The sequence below is a fragment of the Falco rusticolus genome, chromosome 15 (genome assembly GCF_015220075.1).
Source record: "Falco rusticolus isolate bFalRus1 chromosome 15, bFalRus1.pri, whole genome shotgun sequence".
NCBI classification, from domain to species: Eukaryota; Metazoa; Chordata; class Aves; order Falconiformes; family Falconidae; genus Falco; species Falco rusticolus.
In genome coordinates, this window is record NC_051201.1 from 23,029,876 (window position 1) to 23,054,153 (window position 24,278).

At 64.3% G+C, this 24,278-nt stretch overlaps 1 protein-coding gene across 5 annotated transcripts; it reads right to left on the bottom strand.

The window, feature by feature from the left end:
• Positions 1-235: 235 nt before the first annotated feature.
• Positions 236-24,077, bottom strand: RIPOR1 (RHO family interacting cell polarization regulator 1). 5 transcript variants are annotated; one of them, XM_037409483.1, is made up of 24 exons: positions 23,913-24,077; positions 12,140-12,266; positions 9,702-9,851; positions 9,302-9,380; positions 8,955-8,978; positions 8,393-8,446; positions 8,132-8,284; positions 7,982-8,045; positions 7,859-7,902; positions 7,523-7,648; positions 7,159-7,307; positions 6,798-6,927; positions 6,462-6,602; positions 4,856-5,653; positions 4,427-4,566; positions 3,895-4,069; positions 3,596-3,731; positions 3,267-3,428; positions 2,987-3,145; positions 2,460-2,656; positions 2,272-2,355; positions 1,913-2,003; positions 1,609-1,672; positions 236-873 (listed from the first exon to the last, which is right to left on the bottom strand). In XM_037409483.1, the coding sequence occupies exons 1-23, from the start codon at positions 24,001-24,003 to the stop codon at positions 1,650-1,652; spliced, it is 3,297 nt and encodes a 1,098-aa protein (XP_037265380.1). In that variant the 5' UTR covers positions 24,004-24,077; the 3' UTR covers positions 236-873; positions 1,609-1,649. The 5 variants fall into 5 exon arrangements, with proteins under 5 accessions (XP_037265380.1, XP_037265379.1, XP_037265381.1 ...); XM_037409482.1 differs by lacking the exon at positions 1,609-1,672 and having other exon boundaries at positions 23,913-24,076; XM_037409486.1 differs by lacking the exons at positions 1,609-1,672; positions 23,913-24,077 and adding an exon at positions 17,895-18,171 and having other exon boundaries at positions 776-873.
• Positions 24,078-24,278: the final 201 nt, after the last annotated feature.

The following is a 24,278-nucleotide window of genomic DNA, read 5'->3' on the forward strand; positions in this document are numbered from 1 at the left end:
TTTTTCTGCAAAAATCTGTAAATAAAAAATAAAACAAACAAACAAAAAAAAAAGGTGGCAGCTTCTGTCCCTCCGTCTGTCCGTCCCTTTGTTGCTCCTCCTGCCCCTGCCCTCCGAGGCGCTTGCCAACAGACCAGGAAAGGCTGGGGCCACATCTCACTATGCTCCCTACAGCCACAGCCGGGGACGGACAGAAGCACGTGGAGCTGGAAAGAAGAAACGCCAGCAGAATATATTAATATCTCATATTTTGTTTTATTTAAGTCCTGGGGACTTCAGGTGGCAAAGGGCAGCAGTCCCCACAGCCCAGGCAACTCCTGGAAAGAAACGGCATGGTTTCCAAAGTGCAGGGCCTTCCAGGACAGGGCACGTGCCCTCGAGCAGGAGGAAGGCAAGAGGAGGCAGAGAGATCCCGTACGTGTCCCTGCCGCTCGTCCCTGCCGCTCGGTCCCCGAGGCTGTGGCCAATGAGGAGGGCAGGAAGGCTGGGCTCCCGCTGTATTTCAAATAGCAATCAGAGGGTGGGATGTGCAGCCAGCCCCCCTGCGCGGGGGTGCGTGCGTGGCACCCCGCGGGCCGCTGGCCAGGGGCAGGGGGTGTGGCGTGCGGTGCTCCGTAAGGCAGCGTGCGGCCGTGGCGGGGTAACACTGCGGTGTGCTGCTGAGATGTGCTGCTGAGAGTGGGAGCTGCCAGGCCCTGGCCGGCCCCGGTCCGTGCCCGGGCGGCCCAGCGGTGCCCTTGCCCTCCGGGGGCGGCAGGTGGCTTTGCGTGGCATCTCAGAAAGCTGTACTGGCCATGCTGGCTGGGGCAAAGATCCTCGGGAGGCTGTCCAGGGTCTCCTCCAGCCGCCGGTGAGCTGATTTACCATCTTCCCCTGCAAGTACAGGCTGTGGTCAGTGAACTGCACTGCAGCAGCTCTGGCCCCTGCCCATCCCCAGCCACCTTCCCCGGCCGTTCCAGGGAGACGTGGCTAATGCCTGGCAGCGCTGAGCCTGCGTGCTGCAGCCACGGAGCAGAGACCTCCCTCATCCTCCTCAGCACACCCCTGGGCAGGTCCCAGCTGGGATCTGGCGCAAAAAGCCCCCAGAGCTCCTGATTCAGATGCTGCAGATCCTGTTCAACTGTCTGCTCTACCCCTGCCCACACGGGGCCGGGGTCACCCACGTTTGGGCTGTAGGAGCGCCAGCTCATGGAGAGCCTGGCGTGGGGCAAAGGGACCCAGGCTTGGGGCTGCACCAGCTCCAGTGTCTCAAAACAGCTGTGCACATCTGCATGCACTGGCCCAGGGATCCTGAGGGCTTCCCCAGGACCCCCGAGCACACACAGGGGATGCACACATCCATGCTACAAAGCTGGCTCCAAGACCTTTGCCTGGCACCACAGCAGTGGCCATCCCCAGCAAGAGATGGTGACATGGACAGTCTGCTGGGACGTGGGACACAAGGCATCTACATGTGCCAGGGTGCCACAGGGACAGCACCTTCTATGAACAACCAAGACACACAGACTCCAAAACGTGACATGGCTGACAGGCTCTAAGACGGAGACATTCGTGAGCAAAGCGGCAGGAGCAGGGACGGGGAGAGGAGGACGGCTCACATGTCCCAACCTGTGCAGCAGCTGCCGCGCTCTGGAGGCCTAGAAACCCACTCAGATGGTTCTCTCAGTGCCATCTAGCAAATAATAAATAACAACCCGGCTTAGTGCTCTGTGGACACGGGATGCCTGGCCCTTGCTGCCTGCTGCCAGCTTCTCTTGCCTGGCAGAGCTTGGGGCACAATGGGGCAGAGTACACAGGGTAGGCAGGGACCAGCCTGGGACCCCTTTGTCCCACGGGCGCTGCTGGCCCTAGGAGATGCCGCTCGGGGTGCCATGGGTGGGGAGGGAGCCGAGGGCAGCAGTGGAACACTCACCACACAGCATCAGGCTCTGCTTGGCTGCCTCCCGCACAGGCTCCTTGTCAGTTTGGCACAGGTAAACCAGCTGCTCAATGCTCTCCTTGGCCTGCAGAAGGGAGAAGGGGGCTGAGTGTGGCTGGCAGCAGGGACAAAGCCCAGGGAATGGCAGCACAGGGCACCACAGCCCCATCGCACAGGGAAGTCCCTCATCCTGTCCCTTGCCTCCCCATTTCCCTTCCTGCTTCTCCGGCACACTGGGGGCACCCCCAGCTCCTCTCTCCTAGGAGCAGGAGGCTGTGCAGGTGCATCCAGAATCACATGTCAACTCCTCCACAAGATACAGCTCTGTCACCTCCACCCCACGTCCCTCTCACCTTCAGGCAGCCCAGCGCTGCGCACCCCGCCACACGTGTCTGCACCTCCTCATCCTCCAGCTGCTCCAGGTAGCACACGAGGGCCTGAGGGAGATGGGGGGTCAGTGCCGCGGCCCACGGCAGCGGGGGGCAGCACCTCGGGGGCTGTGGCACCAGCCCACCTCATCCCTGACCTGCCCAGCACGTACCCGTTGGCGGAAGCGAGGGTTTTCCGCCAAGCTGCGGAGCTGGGCTGACACGGCGCTCACCACCTTGCTGTTGCCCTCCACCAGGAGCAGGCTCAGCGCCTTCAGTCCGTCCTTCTTCAGGCGGCCCTCAGGCATGCGCTTCAGGGCACGCAGCACCACGTCCTGGTCGTCCGAGTTGAGGTTCTGTGCCAGCAGCGCTGTGGGGAGCCGCCGGCTGAGCCAAGGTGCAGGGAGCCCAGCAGCACTGCCTGCATCATCCAGATGCCCCTGCTGCCGTCACGAACCCGTCCCCGCGCACCCTGCACCAGTGCCATATGGGGTGCCAATGCATGGAGCTGCTGGGTTACCCAAGCCAAGATGCTGGGGACCTACAGCAAGGACTCGGGGTGCTCAGGAAGGCAGCAGAGGAGCGGGCAGTGCACTGGATCAGACCTGGAGGTGGTCATGGCAGCACTGCAGGGCGATCCCCTATGGCCACCCTCCCCTCTGGCACCCTGTGCCAGGGTTGGGGGGCAGCGACGACCCACCTTCCTCTGCCAGCTCCATCATATGGGTGTCAAGCACCAGGGCACCGAGTGACTCAAAGTGGCTCCAGTACTGGAAGATGGTGACCTGCTCACCCTGGGCACTGCCAGGCCGCCGGGGCAGCCGCCGATTCAGCACATCCTCCACCAGTTTCACACACACTGTGGGAAAGGGCTGGGGTGAGCCACCCCTCTACGGGCTCCCAGCGTCCATAGACCCCCACTCACAGTCACCCAGCAAGGCTGGCAGCTCTGTCCCTGCACAGCCCAGGTGCCCACTCACCCGTGTCAGCCAGACCAGGGTGCTGCTCACTGATGGGTGCTACATACTGGGCGCTGAGCACCTGCAGGAACCGCTCCACGGGGCAGGTGTAGATGTTGGGCAGCTCCACGCAGCGGTCCCAAAGGGACAGCACACCCTCCTTGCGTGTCGAGAACTGCACCACTGTGGGGACAGGTTCTGTCAAGCTTCCCCGGGCCACAGCAGTGGGCAGGTGGCTCCTGCCCTTTGGCTGGCCTGGCCCCTTGCCGCCCAGCCGTGCTCGAGGGGAGACCGGGCTCCATGCAGCCCCTGGGGTGGCATGGACGGTCCCCTTGGCCACATGTCTTTACCTTCGGCAGCAGAGCCAGCTGCTCCTGCTCGCTCCTCCGTCAGCTGGCAGACGATCTCCAGCACCTGCGCCTCCTGCAGCAGCCTGTCCAGGGCATACATCTCCCGGCACCGCAGGGGACCAAAGGTGCCCAGCTTCTGCAAAGGCACAACCACACCGGCGACTTCAGGGACAGAGCTCACTGCCCCACCACAGCCTCTGTGCTGCAGCAAGAGACCCCTCGACAAGGGACCCAGAACCCACCCCAAGGCTTCCCACCCCTGGACGTCTCCCGCCACCATGCCCCAGCCCCTTCCTCACCAGCAGCAGGCGGTTGCAGTTGTTGAGGTGAAGCACCAGGGCTTTATCCAGGAACTCGTTGCCGGTGCTCATGGGGTCAGTGCTGGCCTCAGAGCCACTGCACATGCCAGTGTCGTCTGCCCCCATCTCGCCAGCACTGGGGGCCCTGCTGCCACGCCGGGCTCTGCCAGCCCTCCTGAGCCAGGGAGAGACCGAGGCAGCGGGTCAGTGCAGGGAGACCTGCACCTGGCCCTTCCTCACCCGCCAGGCAGCTCCTGGAGGACCTACAGTATCATGGCACCAGGACTGGGCAAAGGAGGAGGTCCCAGGGACATGGGGGCTGCCTGCCAGCCCAGCCCCATAGAAAGATGCAGGGTGGCACCATGCCACGGGAAGGGCCGGACCCTGCTGCTTCTTGACCCAGACCTGCCCTGGGCTGTGATGGGCTGGTTTGAATGTGCTTGGGCACCCTGGCAGAGCTGGGCAAGCCCTGTCCTCACTGCCCCAGGGCGCATCCTGCCCCACGCCCCATCCCGTGGGCCCCACTGCACACCTCTCCTCTTGGAGGGACTCCTCCTCAGAGCCCTCCGAGTCCTCCATGTCGGAGGTGTTGAGGAAGCTGAAGCTCTCCAGCGCATGCTCCACTGTCAGGCTGATGCTGGAGGCCCGGCTGAGGAAGACGCCCTGCTTCTGCTGCAGAGGAAGGCACGACGGGGTCAGATCGTGGCTCGCCAGCCAAAACAGCCCTGCCACCCACATCCCTGGGCGCTGCCAGCAGTGCCTCCAGCCCCTTGTTCCCAGGCACTGCCAGCCGCGATGGCCCTGCCACCTGCATCCCTGGGCACTGCCATCTGGGATGGCTCCATCCCCCATGTCCCCAGGCACTGCCAGCCGGTATGGCCCTGCCACCCGCATCCCTGGGCACTGCCAGCCAGGATGGCCCCATCCCCCTCTGCCCTGGGCACTGCTGGGAGCCCCTCACCAGCAACATCTCCTCCAGGCGCTTGAGCTCCCGTTCAAGGGGCTGCAGCTCTGGGAACTGCCCCCGATAGTCATCCAGGGCCGAGCCCAGGAGGCTGATGGCCTCTTCCAGACCTGAGTCCACCATCTTCCCCCGTGGCACCTCAGGGACGCTGGCAGGCAGTGGCATGGTGGGGACGGGGCTCTCCTCCACGGAGGCTTGTGCCAGTGCCAAGGGGATGCCGGTGCTGCAGCCACCCTGTGCTGGCACCTGGCTCCGCACCTCGGCCCCACTGGCCTCCACCTCACAGGAGGTAGCCCACGCCACGGAGGCGCGGGGCTTGGCCTCAGCACCCCTGTCCTGCCTTGCCATGGCAGCTGCCACTGAGGCGCCAGGGAGGGGGTCCGCATCCTGCTCGCCCATCCTCGGGTCCTCCGGGCTGGGTGCAAGCTCCCAGGGGCTCTCTGCAGCCTTGGCTTCCATTGTGGCATCCACGCTGGCCTCACTGATGTGGCTCAGAGTCCGGGAGTAGGGCATATGCCCATTGGCCACCGTCTCCTTCTTACTGTTGCCCAGCTCCTCCAGATGGCTCCCAGCAGGGGGGATGCCGGCGCTCCCCTCGGCCCCCTCCTCCGGCTGCTGGGAGAAGGAGATCTCGATGGCGGGGGCGGACGCCTGCACCTCGGGCTGCACGATGGGCTTGTGTGTGGCATGGCGGGCGCCGCCGGACAGCTGTGGGCTGGAGGAGTCATCCGAGGACTCTGAGGAGATGGACCAGGCTGTGCCATTCTCCAGCTCCTCCTGGCGCCGCAGCATGTTCTGGGGAGGGGGGAAAAATGGTGTCAGACAAGCCCCCTGGCCACCCCTGCTCCTCCAGCTGCCTTCCCTTCACCAGCAGCAGAGCCAGCCAAGCTGGGGGGCACCAAGGCAGCTGTGACCTCCAGCACAGGCTGCCACACCACCCCGGCTCTGCCAGCGCAGCAGGACGAGCAGTGAGGATCTGGCAGATCACAGCTGCCTCTTCCAGCCCTGCTCTGCAACCCACACCGGGGGGGTGTCCATCTCCCCAGGCCCAGCCACACACAGCTTGGAGCCCCAGGGTGCCAGTGGCTCCCCAGCATGGTGGCCAGCCCCAGCCCCAGCACTGCAGGGTGCGACGCAGAGGCAAGGCCACCAACACACCACAGCTGCGAGGATGGCAACAGCTCCAGCACCAGCTCATGGGAGGCAGCGCTGGCCATCACGGCAGTGCCATGCCAGTGGGTCACCATCACTGACCCAGTGCCACACCAGTACCCTGTTAGCGCCACACCAGCACCATCACCATGCCAATGCCACGGCACAGCATGCCAATGCCACCAGTGCAGGGACATGGACAAGCTTTCTACTCACTAGTGCCCATCTCTTGCACAAGGGCATGCAGACCAGAGGGAGCCAGGCTCCGCCACCCAGGCTCACCAAGCTGGGGGACTGCCTCATCAGGGCTAGCCAGACCCCCACCTGGCAGGATCAGGCCTCTGGGCGTCAGCGAGGGCTAGTGAGCAGGAGACAAGGAGCGGCTACGGCTACTGCAGGATGGCCACACTGCTGGGCTAAGCTACTGGCCGGCTCCAGCCCTCACACTTACACGGCCCTGCTGCGGCCATCTCCCAAGCTCGGCCGAGGAGACGTCGCCGCAGGAGCAGCTCTGAGACAGCTTCTTGAAGAGTGTCTCCCGAAAGATGTCCAGCAAGGACCAACCGTGCTTGTCGGCCGCCCGCCCCGGCCTCTTGGGCAGAGAGAAGAGGAGCTGTGAGCACGGGAGGAGCCGGTGCCGGGGAGCCATGGCCGGATGGCTGGAGAGGAGCTGCGCACCCCTGTGCCGAAGCCATGCCACCCTCTGGGATGCAGCCTGGGCACGTCCCCACGCGACCCCTCCACGGGCCACCCCTCCCACATTACTCCTGCCTGGCGCCGCACTTACGTAGAACGCCTGTTCCCGCAGGGACGGGGTGTCGGGTGGACTCTGGTTGTAGGTGGAGAACCTCTTGTTCACTGTGGAGGCCTTGTTGACAGTGCTGGCTGCCGAGGGCTGGTCATCCTTGTCAAAGGGGCTGGGGAGAAGAGCAGGGAGGTGAGGGGGAGTGCCAGCCTGGGGGGGAGTCTTGGCCTTGCTCTGCAGCAAGCAGGACACCAGGACCCCATCTGGTCCAGCTCTGGTTTTCCATAATTGCAGCCCAGTTTTGGGATGGGGGAGAGCCTGGGGCAGGCCACCTCTGGCCACACCACACCAGGCATCCCCAGCCCTGCCACATGCTACCAGCAATGCCTGCTGAGACACTCACTTCCAGGTCACCTCCAGGCTGAGTTTGAGGGTGCCCAAGTCGTTGATGTCCACAGCCACTACCTGGGGCAGAGCCGCAAAGAGGTCCTTGGTCTCACAGGACACATTGCCCACCACAACGTGGTTGGCCAGGCTCTTTAGCTCTGTCACCTGCAGAAGGAGAGGGATAAGAACAGATGAAGACTGTGACTTTGTCTTATCCATGCCATGTCTGCATCACGCTGTGTGCCTGGATACCAGCACCACCAGACAGCCTCCTCCCACCCTGGTGAGGGTGAGGGTTAGGTGAGGTCCTGGAGGGAAGCCCTGCCGGGATGCAGGGTGGCAGCCGGCCCACACCATCCCTGCCCACTTCTGCACCATACCTTGATGGAGAGGAACTCAGTGATGAGGGGCAAGAAAACCATTTCCTCGCTGTCCCACACCTGCTTGCTGTTCACCTCGATGCGCCCCCGCAGCTTCCACCGCTGCCGCCCATACTTCATGAAGATCTGGGGATGCAGAGATGTGGGTGTGGGGGAGATACAACACTAGGGTGGTGGGTGCTCTCTGCACTTTCCCAGGCACAGCCAGGGACCCATGCCACCCACCACCGCCCTGCAGCATGCCCTCCACACCAGTGCCCACCTACACCCCCCAGGCACCCCACAGACTGCAAGGGCAGGAGAAGAGTAGATCCCAACCCATATGGTCCCACCAACCTCATACTGGTCACCAGCACAAAGCCGGGCAAAGCCTGCCAGTCCTGCAAGAGAAGGCGGAGGGGTCAGCGACAGCAGGCAGGCAGGCAGCAGGCCAGGGACGGAGCAGGACGCCTTCCTTACCTTTCATCCGGACATGGAATTCGCCCAGCTGGCTCTCCAGCTCATTCTCCAACAGACACATGTTCTGGGGACAGATGGATGGACAGCACCTATTAGCAGCCACCCATGGGACCCAGCACCCTGCCAGCCCACCCCAGCCCACTGCCTCACCTCTGTGTACTCCTTGTAGCCCTTGCTGGCCTCGGCCAGGCTCTCGCGTGCCTCCCGGCTGCCTGGGGAGCCCGTGCTGTAAGCCTTGACCATGTTGTGGGCTCCATCACGCAGCCGCCGCTGGATGCAATAAGCCTCGTAGAGTTCATCTATCTGCAAGGATGGGCCCGAACTGCGGTGAGAGGCAGAGCAGGGGACAGCACAGCCATCCCAGCGCTGCACTGAGGTTGCCCCCAGATGACCCTGGTCCCCAGCTCTCACCTTGCTAGCATGAAACTCCAGGCGACGTAGAAAGCGCTCGATTGACTTCACTTGCTGGAAAAGTAGAGGAGACGGCGTGAGCAGCAGCCCAACCGCTCCGCAGAGGAGCTGCAGGTCAGGATGTGCCCTGCTGTGTGCCTGTGCTGGGTCCTGGTCACCAGCCCTCCTGGAAGGCGCAGGGTGGCAGCTGGCACTGAACAGAGCAGAGGCTGCACCTGCACCCATGTGCTGCAGCATCCTCCAGCCTCCCCTGTCTCCCAGGAGACACGCCGGGCTCCAGGGTGCTCTTCTCCCAGCCTCAGAGCTAACCCAGGCTCAGCACTCGCCAACAAGAGCTTTTGTTGACACAAAGTGGGTTGCAAGCCCCTGCCTGTCTCTGCTTATCCCCTGCCCGGACCCATGCTGCCCACAGAGCCCTGATCCCACCCCACGGGCACTCTGCCGTGCAGGGGACGAGGGGCAGACAGCAGGGCACTGCAGGTGGGGAGGGGCTGGCAGCAGCACATCCCAGGCACTAGGAAGGGGGACACAAGGGGGACAGGGCACCGACCCTCCTGCTTACCTTATCCAGATCGTAGAGAAAGCCCTGGAGGAGAGAGAAGAGGGATAAGACGCAGCACAAAGCCAGTTCTGCCCACCCAAGGAGACCCAGCACATTGCATCCACCACCCTTAGCATGTTGGTGGAGACATGCAGCATCCAGCCAGGGCTGGAGACTGCATGACAGTAGGACAGGAGCCCTGTGCAGCCCAACACCAGAGCCTGGGCTGGCCCCTGACGTCCCCACAGAAGCAAGCAGCCTCTGCCCTGGGACACAGATGGACCACAAGCTGCCCCAGCTGTGCCCACAACCCCAGCCGTCTGCCCAAAGCACTGCTCCCAGTAAGGCTCTTCCCAAGCGACACTCACCAGGCGCGAATTCCTCTTGGACTCACGGATCTGGGTGCTGAGCTTCTCCAGTTCCAGCTGGTGCACCTCCAGGTAGGCTCTGGGGCAACCACAGCACGGGGGTCAGGCTGGGACACTGTGCCCAGGGCTCCCACCACTCACAGCCCACACCAACCCAGCACATCTGGGCCTGCATCCCCAGCTGCCGCTCCAGCACTCAGGCAAGGGAGCCCGTGTGTGCCTCTACGTGGGACCCCACACAGCTCCGGGACCCCAAGGCACTGCGCCCAGGAGACCTGGCATGTCCCTGCCTGGTGACAGCAGAGAGCTGCCAACCCTGACCCACATGGCAAGCTGTCCCCGTGCCCCCCAGGGGCTCCCTGCCTCCAACCACCCGGCCATGGGGAGCCCAAGCACTTACGTCAGACCTTTCTTGAGAGCTTCGTACACCTCGTCGAGGCGGTTGGGCTGAGGCACCTTGGGTGGTGGGGATTTGTGGGACATTGAGAACATCCTACTGACCCTGGAGCCAGTCTTGCGGGAGACAGTGGGGGTGAAGGGTGAGAGATTCCTGGGGAAAGAAACAGGCAAACCCTGGGAAGCTGGGGTCAGCACACAGCACCAGGGTCTGCCTGGGTGCCCAGCCTGCCAGGCACCCTGTCTCGAGGCAAGAAGGAGCTCTGGGATGGAGGCCAGGTCCGCCCAGACCTGCCTGCCTCTCCCAAGAATCCTCGGCAGCCAGTTTAACCAGCCAGCGGGGCTGGGCGAGACAGGGCCGTGAGGCTGGGCAGCACTGCCTGCACCACATGCCTGCAGCCCCCCCAGCTGCGTTCGGCTGCCCCAAAGCCATGGGAAGGACAAGGAGGAACCTGTGAAGCTGGCAGTGGAGAAGAGCGGGGAGGTAACCCCGTCCCAGCAGGGTCTGAGGCTGGCCACAGGGTAGCCTCCGCAGAGGGCTGGGGTCCCAGGTGCCAGTCAGGAGAGCAAAGGCACCAGCTGGAGCCAGGCTGCATTCCTGGAGTGCCCATGGGGACGTCCCCAGCCCTGGCCACCCTCTGAAAGGGCCCTGCCCTACTCCATCCCCAGCACCCCAGGCTGCCAGGGGCACGGAGGTGCTCCCTGTGGTCTGGGCACTGTGGCAGGGTGACACATGCCACCGTCTGCTTGCTGGCCTGCTATCGTGTGCTCCTAGGGACAGGCAGGGATCCCAGTGGGTGGCAGCACCACAGCATCCTGGGGACAGGCAGCCCTGTCACCCCATCACAGAGTGCAGTGACATGGGGCAGGGACATCCTCACTGATTCTGCGCCTCTCCAGATGTCACCAAACCTGCTGCATGGAGCTGCTGGCCACCTGTTGCCCCACCACCGCTTCAGGGACCTCGCCGGCAGACCCAAAGGGATGCCAACCCAGAACCCAGGACCCAAACACCACCCTTCCTGCCTTGTGCAAGGGAGTCGCTCCCCAGCCCAGTGAGCAACGCCCCACTCAGACCGGCTCTTCCCTTCCTCCTTCCAAGGCATCATCATACCACCAGTGCCCCAGAGACACTCCTCAGTTCCCAGCCCAGGGCCAGACCTCCCATCCTATGCCACTCATTGCAGGAGTGGCCAAAAGACTTCCCCTAATCACTGGTGGGGGGAAATGAATGTCCTGACCTCCTCCTGAGCTAGAGCGATGGGTCAGTGCTTGATTTCCACCATCCCTCCTCATTCCCATCCTCCAGGGTGGTCCCTGGAGGCATCCCCCACAAGCATGAGCCACTTGGCTGTGGGCATCCAAAAGCCCTCCCTCTTCCCTGTCCCCAGGCAAGCCCCTATGGCAGCCCCTAGATCCAGCGATATGCCAGTGGCCTGGAAAGTGTCCCTTGGCCCAGAGGCTGGACAGGACTTGGGGATGAGAGCCGAGCAGGGCTGCAGGACTGCTCCCAGCACAGGGAGGCTCTGCCTGGGCTCGTGCCCACCCAGTGAAAGTGTCCACAACCTGGCAAGGCAGCCTGGCGCTGCCTTCCCCAGCCATTTGGCTGAGAGATGTCTCTCCCCTGGCACTGGTGGGTGCACTGGGAGGTAAGGAGCCTAGCTGGGTGCTAGGAAAAGGGATTAAAAGCATTCAAATGCCATAGTCTCGCAACCCAAACGCACAGCATGTCCACGTCCTAAGAACCACCTGTGAGAGTGCAGCCAGGAGCTAGGGGTGGCACAGAGGAGGGTGGCAGGGATGCACAGCGTGTGGGGTGGTTCTCACTGACATGAGGTTCAGCAGAGAGGAGGAGGAAGGGTATGATGGGACTGCAACATCACCAGTGGCTGAAAAGGACGAGTAGGGAATGGCTGCTCCTTGCAACACATCTGATACGCAGCCAATAAAACCTTTCAGCAACAGGTTTGAAATGACCCAGAGGAACCCCTGATTCACGCCAGCACTCAAACCCCAAAACTGGCTGCCGCAGGATGTTGAGGCCATTGAGACACAATGCTTCAAAGCCACCCCAGCTCCTCCACCGCACCCATTAAACAAGAGGTGGTCACAGAGAAGCTCTCAAGAGCTGGCTGAAGAATGAAGGTGAGCTACACCTGCCCCCTCCACGTGGGGTGGCAGGAGCTGCAGGGCTGCCAGGTCCTCACCCAGCCTGGGACACAGCACAGCAGAAGGGGGGGGTGACGGGTTCTGTCTCCTATCTGGCCTCAATGCCACCTGCAGCCCCCCCATCCAACATCCCCTGGGTACCACAAAGGTCCCTGAAAGACATGCTGGGACAGCGGGTTGGGAAGGTGCCTTGAGATGCGCAGCAGGTCCCACCACCATGCCCAAGCTTGTCCCTATGCCTCGTGGCAAGCAGCACAAGCACCCATCTCCTACCTGAAGGGCCGGTCGGCTGTTGAATTCACTCCAGCGAAGGACTGGCTCCTATTGATCTTGGTGACCAGGACTCGGCGCTGCGGGCGCACAGACAGGGACATCGTTGAGTGTGACCTGGAGGGCCTCCCTGAGGGGCACAAGAGAAGCGAGTCACCAGCAGCAGGGTGGAGAAACATGCAGGCAGGGCTGCCACCAGGACCAAGAAGGGCACCCATGGACCAGGGTGGCTACAGCAGCCATGATGGGCTGGGAGCCTTCCCTCCGTCTCAGCCCAGGGACAGTCCCGGTGGCACCAGGGACGCGGGTCCTGTGCTGCCCCCAGGACGCTGCTGGTGCCCTGCCCTGGGTGGAGCAGGGCTCTGGACACAGTGAGCACTCAGCAGGGACAGACAGACGGACATGTCCCAGCTCAGCTCCTGTGGGAGCCAAAGGAAGGGGCTGATGCCCAGTGCCTACCATGGCCCTTCCCAGACATGGCAGTGGCAAACCCTGCGCTGTGTCCCAGCCTGGCCACCTCCTCCTGAGCCCCACCTTGTCCCATGTCCGGCTGTCACCCGTGCCACCCCACTGCAGGGCAGGAAGGGCGTGGGGCTGGACCCAGCCACGCAGCCCTTTGCTGTCTCTGCGTTCGCATCCACCCGCTCCAGCAACCAGGAGGGAAACCCACACACAACAAAGCACTTTGGAAAGTCCTGGCTCCTTTGCCAGGAGCTCTGCATCGCGGAAGGAAAGGCCGAGCCATTCCCTGCCGGACCCTGGAAAGTCCACACAGGCAGCACGTGGCCAGCCCCACGGTGGCCACAGCCCTGCCCACTGCTCCTGGCAGTGCCAGAGATGGTGCCAGGAGTCCTGACACTGCTGCCGGTACCTGCCTGTCCCCGCCACAGTCAGTGCAGTCGATGCCAGCCAGGATGGAGCAGATTTCTGAGTTTTGGGGCCAAGACCCAGCTGCCACCCCACATTGCAGAGAGCATCGCTGCAGCCCTGGCCAGGGCTTGGCAAGGGCAGCCCAAAGCAGAAGGCAAGAGCAGGGGCTGTGGGGCTGCTGGCCTCGACACCCCAGCAGTGCCAGCGGGGCACACAGAGGAGCCCAGCGTACAGGAGCCAGGTACTGGATGCTCCATCTCACCCCAGTCACCACTGGTGCTGGCTCAACCCCTCTGTCCCTGCCAGACCCCAGAGCCAAGCTGTGGGCTGGGGAGCCAGGAGCTGCCGGGCACCGTGTGGGCTCGTGCCCAGCAGTCACACACGCTGCCACGGAAAGCCAGGCAGGGCTCCAGGGGTACGCAGCTTCCCCCACTGGCAGATGGGGCCAGAGCCAGCTCCCCACACCGTCAGGGGCTTACTCCGCCTTTCCTCCTGCCCCCAGCATGGCGGGCAGCAAGCCCCTGGCCTCAGCAGCACCAGGGATGGCACAGGGATGCAAGCGCTGCTGGGGGTCCCACCACCATCCCCATTCCTTCCGCGGCGCAACAGAGCCCGGCTCCAGCCGACCCTGCGTGGCACAGACCTGCTCGGCCGCCAGCGGGCATCTGCCTGGTGCTGCGCTCCTGGCCACCTCACAGCCATGGCCGGGCGAGGCACGAGCTGGGGCCGCTCGGGGTCAGAGCCAGTCACTGCCAATGACCCCTGTGCCAGCGGGGCCAGGAGGCAGCAGGTCCATCGGGTTCCCAGCTCAGGACCACGGAGCAGCTCTTGCGCTGGTCCCACCGCCTCGGTGTTATCTGGGTGATAGTCCCTCCAGTTTCCAGGACAACACTGTCCCAATTAAGCTAATTAGAAGGAGCTGTAATCCCTGGCAAGCCCAGCTGACCTGCAGGGCCTGGGCAGATTACTCTCTGCAGGGCTCTTTAATCTGCTCCCCACCAAGTGAGCAAGGCCCATGGCACCTGTGCTTGCTGCCCAGCTTGGCGCTACAGTGGCTCATCCATAGGGAAAGCACCCACCACCCCAAAGGTGGGGCTCTCTATGTGTGGCGCAGGTCACAGCTCCTACGGGGTGCGCACAGCCCTGCCAGCCCACCCTTCCCCAGCCCATGTCGCCATCTGGGGCACAGGGTCCTCTAAAGTGGGTCACCGAGGCAGGAGCCTGCACTGGGGAAAAGGATGCTGAGAGCATCCCAGGGCAGGAATGCTGAAAATGTGGCAGGGGAGAAGGATGCTGGGGGTGCTGTGGAGGACCAGTGCCCCAGCACAACTCCCCAGGAGTCAGAGCAATCCCCAGCCACTTGCCCAAGCAGCTCAGAGGCTCCTGCAGCCACCTGCAACTGCACTGGGTCATGCTCCAAGGCACCTGAGCCTCCTGTGCTGGCACGGGGAGCAGTGCCATCAACAGCAGCTGCTGACGGGACCACATCTCTGTGCTCCAGCCCAGGGACCCAGCTCTCCCCCAAACACCCACCGCAATGCACTGCAACACGAGGCCACATCACTGGCAGGGTGAGTGCAGACATGAGTTGGCACCAAGAGACTGCGCAGCCGTGGCACTTGCTGCCAACCAGCCCAGCAGCCGGCCACGGGCACTGCCAGGTCCTGCCAGTGCCAGCCTGTCTGCCGCAGCATCCTGCATCCCCACAGCTGGCACCCTGCAGCATGCCAGGGCCCCAAACCCCCTTCAGGGAGGGGGACACCAAAACCTCGCTCTGTGGGAGCAATGCCCTGGGAGCCCCAGGGATGCTTGAGCCCAGCACAGGTGGGCAGCCAGCCAGGTGCCGGTGGGCAGAGCTGCCTGCATGAGGCAGGGCAGGCAGGGTGCGTGGTCTCCACTCCTGGCACACTTGGCTCATGGTGAAGGAAAAAACCCTGGCGCGGTGCATTCCTGACATTACCGAGATAAGAGGTACCTGGTACCGCAGCAGCATGGCCAGCCCCGCGGGGAGCAGGGCCCGGGGCACGCTTGGAAGGAGCCGCCGGCCACTGCGGCTCACCCAGACTGGTGAGCCCCGCACCAGGCTTACCAGAGGCTGGCACCACGCAGAGCACTGGCACACTCGTGTCCCTGCTGTGGGCTGAGCCCCAGCCACATCCCTCCCTCTCCCGAGAAGGAACCGCAGAGGTCCTGCCCCGAAGACCCAGCCCCTGCCAGCCCCACCACCCCCTGCCCTTAATTAGGGCTTTGGGGCTAACAAAGCTGCCTCCTGACCAAGCTTTTCACCTTGCCGTCCTGCGCCGCAGACCGCCGGGCGCAGAACAACCCCGTCTGTCCGTCCGTCCACCCGCCCGGCCCCGGCCAGCGCTGCCCGGGGCAGAGCAGCAGCTGTGAGCAGCTGGCGGGTGCTGCGGCGGGGGTGCCGGAGCCCACCCCAGGGCTCTCCAGCCCGGCCGCCGGCTCCTCTCCCGACAGCCGGTGCTCTGGAGATGATTGGGATCCCAGGAATGCCGGGCTGAGCGGCGGAGGGGGGGGGGGGGGGGGGGGGGGGGCAGTCCGACCGGCTGGGTTGGTCCCAGCTGGTTTCTGTTTCCGACACTCAGACATCAGCCCCAGGTCGCTCCAGCGGGTGTATCAACACTGCCCTTGTCGGAGACGCCCCAGACCGGCTCTCCCCGAATCCTCAGCCCCAACGGCTCCACGGGACCAGCATCTCCAATAAAGTCACCCATTGGAGGCCAGCGACGCCTAGGGTGCCAGACCCAGCACCCTCCAGCACCCCTGGAGGGCACCCATGGCTACCCAAGGGGCTTCCCCAGGAGAGGCTGGCAGGGCTGGGCTGTGGTCCCTATGCCAATGGCACTGTGGCCACCTCGCTGGCACAGTCGGGTACCAGTGTACACCCCCCCCATACTGCTGTCCCCCCAGTGAAGGCATGGCACAGTGGCCATGAGCCAGTCCATCCTGCCTGTGGTGTCTGTGGTAAGTGGAGTGTCCTGCCATCTCATGCCAGCGTCACAGCCCCTCCATCCCAGCACGCTCCAGTGAACCTTGGGTGCCTGGCAGGGCCAACCTCAGGAGGCTGCGAACCCCAGCTGTTGGCTCAGCTCCCCCCAGCCCTGCCGCGCATCCTTGTTTGCACAGCTGCGTCCTGCAGCTCCTGCAGCCCCCGCGCATACCCCGGCCCCCCACCAGCCCCTTCCGGCCTCAGCTGGGCCTTGGCCGGCTCCCGGCTGGGCTGCAGCAGCTCTTCCCTCCCACCACCCGTCCCTTCCCGGAACACGGGACAGGAGTGTCCGGGGACCCACGCCATGCCATGCCATGCCATGCCACCTTGGTCACGGGGAGCCTGGGAGCCACCTCTTCCCTGACCTTCATGTTCTGCCTCTCCTCCAGGCAGGCAGGACACCCCCTGCCTGCCCCTGCGCTGGGCGAGGAGGGGGACTGGGGGGGTTTGGGAGCAGGATGACTCAGGGAATGGCATCCTGACCCCCTGTGACTACCAGGGAGCCAAACTCCCAGCCCCGGGGTTGCAGACCCCGCTGGAGCAGGGGATAGCCATTTGGGTGCCACGAGCCAGGGGCTGGATGGGTGCTGGTTGCTGTTGGCCCCATGGTGCTGGGGTCCATGGCAGCGGTACCCACCCTCACAGCCCCGGGAGGCCAGCTGGCTCCTTGGGCCGAGTGGGAGGGCGGCAGGAAAGGGAAGGAGCTGCAAATGGGAAGAATTGGAGGAAGTGCTTATTTACCCTGCGAAGTATCACCGAGGAAGGGCAGGGCAAGGCACAGGCAGACACTCACAGCTGGCTCCCCGGGGGGGGGGGGGGGGGGGGGGGGCTCGCAGCCTCCCACCCTGCCACCCATCCCACGGGCTCCCAGTTTGCAGCCAGAGGGGGATGCAAGCCCCAAACTGGGACCCAGGGAGGTGGCCACTGCAGGGGCCGGGGGTTCATCAGTGCTTGGCTGTGCTCAAGCCCAACCTGTTTTCTAGGATGGCTCCTGAGAACCAGTCCAGGACCACATGGTCCTAGTGAAGCGGGTCTCCTACCACCAGAGGCACAGACCAAGCACCCAGCCAGGATCCCCATGGCTTTGGAAGCCTAGGGACCATAGCTCACCCCCCGTGCCCTGCTAGATGGGACTGCAGCCCAGCCAGGGGCACCAGACCCTGCTCCTGAGTGGGCTGAGACCACTCTCTGAGGTGCTGAGATCCTTTGGAAGCCTCCTCCCGGGGCTAGCATAACATTGTGAAGGTCCCACATGCCACCTTCACTACTGCCTGCTCACCTCCAGGGTGCCCTGCTGCGTACCAGTAGCTTCCCCCCTCAAATTCTTCCCAGGCAACTTGCCCCTGTGCGCAAGAGTAGCCCCAAGAGCCCCTGTTCTGCCCAGATCCCCCGGGGCCACCGTGCCAGGGATGCTCGACATGGAGCCAGGCTCTCTTTGTCCTCATTAGCGCAGCCACAGACAAAACATGGACACATGAGAGGGAGAAAACTAATTTGCTGAGAAAAACCATGGTGCCGTGGCACTGGGGACGCATGCATTGCCCGGGAGCAGCACGCAGTCGTGACCCCTCTCCTGCCTTGAGGCGCAGAGCCTGGGCCTCAGCATGGGCAATGGCAAGGCCAGGCAGCTGGCGGGCCTTATCCTGCCACGGGCACCTTGCCCCAACACCCCATCGCTGGACACAGAGGTGACAACCATGTCCCTTGCAGGTGGTGGGTGCCCATGTCCCTGGTGCCCCTGGCAGGGAGAGCTCTTCTCCTGGGGAAACCGCTCAACCAAAACAGCCCCCCGCAAGCCCAGCCGGAACAGCCTCAAACACCTGGGGGTCCCCAAATCAAGAGCGTTTGCCGGCCAGCCCCGGTGCCGCCAGTGCTCAGTACCTTTCGGTTTGCCGTTCATGGTGGGCAGCGGCAGCACGTCCCGCTCGGGCTGGGGTCGGCGTCCCGGGCAGCTGTTGCTCTCTCATGCCGTCCGTCCGCCCGCCCGTGCTGGGGCCGCAGGGCTCCCCCCGGGCCGCAGGGCTCCCCCCGGGCCGCAGTCTCCTCCCACGCTTCCCCTGCCCGAGGGCTGACATCACTGCCCAGCGCTGCAGCCCCGGCCCTGACTCAGGGGCTGAGGACGGATGGACCGGAGGACAGGGACAGGGGAGGGTGCCCATCCCCCTTGGAGGGAAGGGGCCCCACCAGCACCGGCTGCTCCAGGAGCACAGCACGGCTCAGCCCACATCCTGCCCTCCCCATCGCCCCCCTGGGGAAACTGAGGCACGGTCACAGGGGAGGGGGCCCCGCTGCAGCTTGCTGCGGTGCAAACTCCCCCCCAGCCCCTCTCCAGGTTTAAAGCAGGGGGAAGAGCAGGGCGGCAGCCTGAGCCGGGCACTGCAGCGTCCCCCATCAGCCACACGTGCCACACTAGCTTCATGTCAGCCAGCTGGCCCCAAGACTGCTCCCCCCGGAGATCCCCTTTCCCCCACACCCAGGGCAGGCTCGAGCCAGGGAGCAAACACCGCCCTGCCCAATGCACCGCTGGCCCTGAGCCGCTGCCACTCCCCTTAACGGGGGGGGGATGCTCCAGGCACAGCCCCTCGCCCCAGCGCTGCCGCGGGCAGGCATAAAGCCGTGGGCAGAGCAGGCAGCTGATGCTCACACCACTGCAGGGAGCAGTGCCAGCAGCCCTGCTGCTCGCTTCTGCAATGCTTTTTAAAAAACTATATATATATATAAAACCGCCGTGGCTTCACTGCAGGCTTCCCACGGTATGCATTCCCACGCATCCCTCTGGGCAGCCTGCATCACGCAGGAGCCACCAGGAAAAGGGTCTCCTTGCTCAAATGTCCCCCAGTTTGTGTCATCCAGGTCTCCAAAGCCTCAGAGGGGAGAGGAGAGCCCCAAGGGTTCCTCACAGGGCTCTCAAAAGATGTTTGGTGCCATTCCCATGCAGGAACCAAGGATGCTGTGCTCCCCACGGGGTCCCGCTCCCACAGGGAAGCGTGGCAGGCCCACTTGCCCTCTACGCCAACCCCAGCAGCACCTTCTGGCCCCACAACTCCCTGTTTAGAGCACAGGGATACCCTAAACAACCAGGAGAGTCTGTGGCACAGATGTCACCCCTTTCCAGCGCTGTAGGTCCCTGCATGGGTCCTGCTGCTAGGGTATCCAGGCCTGGCACCCCCCTCCAGCTCCAATGCCAGAGGCTGGAGCAGCCAGCTCCATCCAGGCTGGGACCAGCTGCCATCACGACGTCACTGGGGCAGGAAGAGACACCTCCCTCCCAGGCTCCTTTCCTGTTTGCTGCTGCTTTTAGAGCAAGGTCAGGCCAGGTTCAGAGGGAAAAGCATGGAGCAGAGTCTTGGGGGGGGGGTGCTCACAGAGATGGGGTACTCCCAGACAGCTAACCCCCACCCTAAAGGCAGAGCCACTTGTGGGGCTGTTTCCCCAGCCCAGACCTGGTCCTCTCCTTGCTGGTCCCTGTGCAGGACAGGGCCAGCACACCACAAGGCAGAAGCACCTGGGACTCCCTTATGCATAGCTGCCCCACCACAGGCACTCAGGCGTGTGGCTCTGGAGCCAGGCACAGCCAGGCCTGGCAAGCTGGGGCTTGCAGCAGTGCCACCAAAGAGCATTGCGTCCCAGGGCACCCTCTCGTCCTGGTGTCCGGGTGGGTGCACAGTGCCCGTGCTTCTGGGGGCAGCTGGAAGAGCTGGTGAGACTGAGCTGGCTGCGAGCAGCATCCAAGGGAAAACCACCCCACAACTGGCAAATGGAGGCACCTTGTCACCCACCTGCCTGCAGCCTCCACACTGGCATCGTGGCCATGGAGGGGAGCCAGCAGCCCAGCACGCTGCAAAGTATGGTGCAGGGGGACTCACCTCCAACCCAGCCTTCCAGAACTTGCTTGAAGACCATGTCTCCTGTCTCGCCTGGATGTGATGGATGGAAGCCCATCCCCCAGCTCTCCCCACCGACAGGCAGAGTCCTACCCAGCAGCTGCCATGGGCAGGGGGCCACAGCCTAGCTTTTCACCCCTTGCTTCTTCTCCCGGGGGAAAAGCTTCGCTCCTGGCACCACCCTGGGACCAACCAGCCTTCTGCAAAGCCTCCACTGCGCTGGCAGCCATGTGGAGCCAGTGCCCGGCACATGGCCAGGCAACGCGCCCGCAGCCACGGCCCATGCCAGCTCGTTTGTTCTCATTAAAGGTTAACAAGAAAGCCATGCTAAAGCTGCCGGGAACTGTGGAAGAGGCGTTCCCCTCCCCACTGCCACGCAGAGTGGAGGGATGTCTAGGCTTCCCCACCAAAGGGGTGACAGCCAGGCTGTGCTCCTCCCGGGGACCCTGCAGGGACCCTGCCCCTCCGCAGCCCTGCCTGCAGCCCTGTGAAGGGCAGCCGACTGTGGGCAGCGCAGGCAAGCCGTGCGGCACAGCACCATCCTGGGCATCACCCACGAGGAGGCCGCCCGGAGCAGGCAGGAGGTGGGGTCGTGCATTCAAAAGGTGGCAGAGGACACCAAAGGAGGACATGGGCATGCAGCATCAGACATCTCCGAGCACCTCACAGCACCCTGCACGGCTCCCGGCAGGGCCTGCCAGCTCAGGGACACCTTGCCAAGGGAGGGCAGAGGAAGGGCATGAGCTGTGCCAGCACTGCCAGGGCCTGGGCAGTAATTGAGTTAAATGCATCTCTGTCCCTGATCTGGCCAGGGACAGGGAGCGGGTGCAGGGAAGGGGACAGCCCCTTGGCCACACAGGGTGCCAGTCACCTCCCCACCTCAGGGGACTTCCCTGGATGCTCAGCTCAGCTCCACCAGCCAGGGCAGCTGCCTCCATCCCTCCTACATGGCAGAGATGCGGGTGTAACGCCCCGAGCGCACCCTTTTTGGGGGTGTCCCTGTCATGCCCTCCTCTAGCCAGGCCGGGAGAGCTGCCCCGGGCATCCCCACCCTTACCACAATAGCTGAACATGCAAACAAAACTCTCTGTTGGCAGCAGTGCTTGGACACGCATGTACAGCCATGGCCAGTCCGTGTACAGGCAGAAGAAAAATCCAGACTCCCCAGAAGGACACTCCCACTTCCCTGCCCTCCATGGGACACAGGACTGGCTTCCCAGAGACCCCATGTCCTGCCAGCACTGAGTCCTGGAGAGGTTCCCTGACTGCTCCATGCTGGCCCCAGGACCACCAGCACTGAGGCTGTGCCCACCCAGCTCAGCCCTGGAGAAACCACCAGTCACATGAGCACGGTCCCCTGGTGGCACCCGCACTAAAAACCAAGGTGATGGAGAAGTTATTTCAGGCTGTTCCCAGACAAGCAGTCCCCTGACACAGACACCCTTGCATGGGTGGGAATGTCACCACAGCTGGAAATGTGGCACAAAAGGGCGCAGGCCAGGCTCAGCAGGTGTGCAGCGGGCAGCAGTCACTGCTGGCCAAAAGAGGCTGGGGAGATGAGTGCTAGCACGTAGGCACCAATCCGGTGAGGGGCCAAAGAGCTCCTGGCCACGGGGGAGACCTAGCAGAGGCAGAAGGTGTCAATTCTGGCAGAAAGACCCACCGTCATGGCTTGGAGAACCATGGTGGGTGACCAGGTGACCTGTGGCCAGGCAAGAGCCAGTCCTGGTCTGGGAAAGCCCAGTTCTAGATCTGCAGATGGTCACCCCTACCACAGTGCCAACCCCTCTGACTTTATTTTTTGCAGAAACCATCAAAGCCAGCTCAAAAAAATCCTCACAGCCCAACGCTGCAGATCATATGTGGAGTTTTTTCTGCAGGTATGATGCCCCAAGGGGTGGAGAAGGACCAGCCCTTGTGCTGAGCCAGGTTCTACCCACAGCCAGGCTGGCACCATCGCCCCCAGCAGCATCCTGTGCTGGAGGGGCCGGGCACCCCGCATCCAGGCACCAGGGCCACGTCAGACTCAAGCCCTCGCTTCCTCGCATCATCCCCACACGGCAGCAGAAATAGAAGCGATATAAATGGCAGCCCTATAAATAAACCCAAAGCACAAGGCAGGGAGTTCGTCCCAGCCTGGCAATGGCCTCAACCCACACAAAGCCAGGGCTTGCTCTGCCTTCACTGTCCCCTGGGGACCCCAAATGCCAGCTCCCTGCCGGCGAGGGGTCTTCCAGGTCCTGTCCCTTAAGTCAGAGACACAGCAGGAACTCCCAACACTCCCTCCAAGCCTTGGCCACCAGTGCTCAGCACAACAGCACCCCTAGGGGACATCCCCACGCCCCTGCCCAGCTCCTCTCAGGGTGGCAGCAGGGACTGGACAATGCCCGCCCTGGGTAGACTCCTGGGGAAAGCAAGAGCTCTGGCCAGGAGCCTCAGGCAGGGTTTGGAAAGGGATGCCCCTGTCCCCACCACTGTCCCTGATGCAGATCAACAGTTATCCCACCGGCTGCACCCCAGCACACCCCACCCCTGCCCTGCCCATCGCTGCCCGTGCTCCCACACTCAACCCCACCATGTCAGGTCCTCCACGGGGGCTCGGCCACCACCACACCAGCTCCCACCACAGCTCCTCTCCACCCGGGGGCCTGCAGCGATGCATCAGGGAACTCTGCCAGCCGAGGACAAGCAACGCTGTGGGCTGCCAGCCCGGCACTGCTCGATTTTGTGCGGCGTCATAGCCAGCCCTGCCCAGGGGACACGGCAAGGCTGGTCCTCAGCCACCAGCCCAGAGGTAGGTTCTCAGCCAGCCCAGGGTTTATAGGAAGGCCAGGACATCCCAGTGGCCTCAGCAGTCTCCTCTGGGAATCTGGCAAGGGTAAAAGCCGCCGAGGCTGCTTGCAAGTCCTGGGACAGCCAGAGATGTGGCAGGGAAAGAGTTAATGGTGTGAGGCCTTCCCAAGCACTTCTTGGCAGGGTGGGGAGGGCGGGAGATAGAAGGATCGGGCCAGCAACAAAGCGCGATCTGTCTCATTAATTCCTCTGAGCATTCCTCCCTCAGTCACCCAGGAGGAGGAGGCAGCACCCAGCTGACATGGAGCACCCAGGTCCCCCCGGAGCCCCCCATGCCCCGGAGCCCTGCTTGGGTGCAGGGGTATGACGGGGGGGAGATGGGGGCAGCACCTCCTCCAGGACCGATGGCTGTGGTGGCCCACAGACACTCGGGCAAGGCCCTATATGGCTGCGGGCAGCGGCCATACCCCTGCCCAGCTGTACCCCTGCCTGGCCGTAGCCCCTGCCCAGCCGTACTCCCTGCCCCTGCCCGGCTGTGCCCCCTACCCCTGCCTGGCCATGCCCCCTGCTCAGCTGTACCCCCTGTGCTGCCGTACCCCCTGCCCGGCCGTATCCCCTACCCCTGCCTGGCCATACGCTTTCCCTGTTGCACCCTTGCCCGGCTGTGCCCCCGGCCCTACCCCTGGCCCGCAGGGCCCGGCCGTGCCCCCTACCCCCGCCCGGCCCTACCCCCTGCGCGGCCCTTCCGAGGCCCCGGGCAGGGCTCCCCACGCCGCAGAGGAAAACAGCCGGCGCCATCCCAAACCCGGGAGCGCAGCAGCGGCCGAAGGAGCCAGGGACGAGGGCCGGGGCACACACACACCCCGGGTGACATGGCGAGGGGTGCTCGCCCCCACAGCCCGCGGTCAGGCCGTCCCTCCCCGGCCGCGGTGCCGGCCCTGCCGCAGGGTGCGGAGACGCCCCGGGAGCGGCGGGGAGCGAAGCGGAGCCCCCCGGCCGTGCCCCCCGCCCCACCCCGCCCGCCGCAGCCGCGCACCGGGCGCCCACCCCGGGACCGGGCGGCGGGCGAGGTTCCCGGCAGGCGGTGGCGGACGGCGACGTGGCCCCCCCGAGGGTGTAGCCCCTGCTCGAAAGCCACCCGCCCCGCTCCCCCCGCCCCGCTGCCCCCGCGGCCGGCGCCTCCCGGGCGGGGGACGGGTGCAGGGGTGCCGGCGGCACTCACATGTCCCAGGCGAGGCGGGGGGCGAGGCGGGGGGCGAGGCGGGGAGCGAGAGTGGGCCTGGCTCGGTGCATCCCCTTTGTTCCACTCCCATGGACGGGGAGCAAGCGGGGAGCTCGGGCAGCTTTGGCAGCGCCCACCCCGGCGCTCTCCATGGAAACGCGGGAGCCATGTGATTTCGGCAGGAAACCGCGGCAGGGCCAGCGCCAATGGCGGCCGCACGGCCCGCGCCGCCTCCCCCGCTGCCGCCGCCGCCGCCGCCACGGCCGGGGGTCCCGCGCCCACCCCCCGCTCCGCCAGCCCCGGCGGGACGCAGCGCCCCTCGCCCGGGCTGCCTGCCCTCCTGGCTCTTCCTGCCGGGAAGACGGC

What these genes read in the sequence shown, in the direction of transcription:
- RIPOR1 (XM_037409482.1), bottom strand. Translation starts at nt 24,003, where the DNA reads ATGGGAGTGGAACAAAGGGGATGCACCGAGCCAGGCCCACTCTCGCTC. An exon ending in ATTCCATGTCCGGATGAAAG is followed by an intron (nt 7,903 to 7,981) that starts GTAAGGAAGGCG and finishes CTTCTCTTGCAG; the next exon opens with GACTGGCAGGCTTTGCCCGG. An exon ending in GTGCTGGTGACCAGTATGAG is followed by an intron (nt 7,649 to 7,858) that starts GTTGGTGGGACC and finishes CTGCATCCCCAG; the next exon opens with ATCTTCATGAAGTATGGGCG.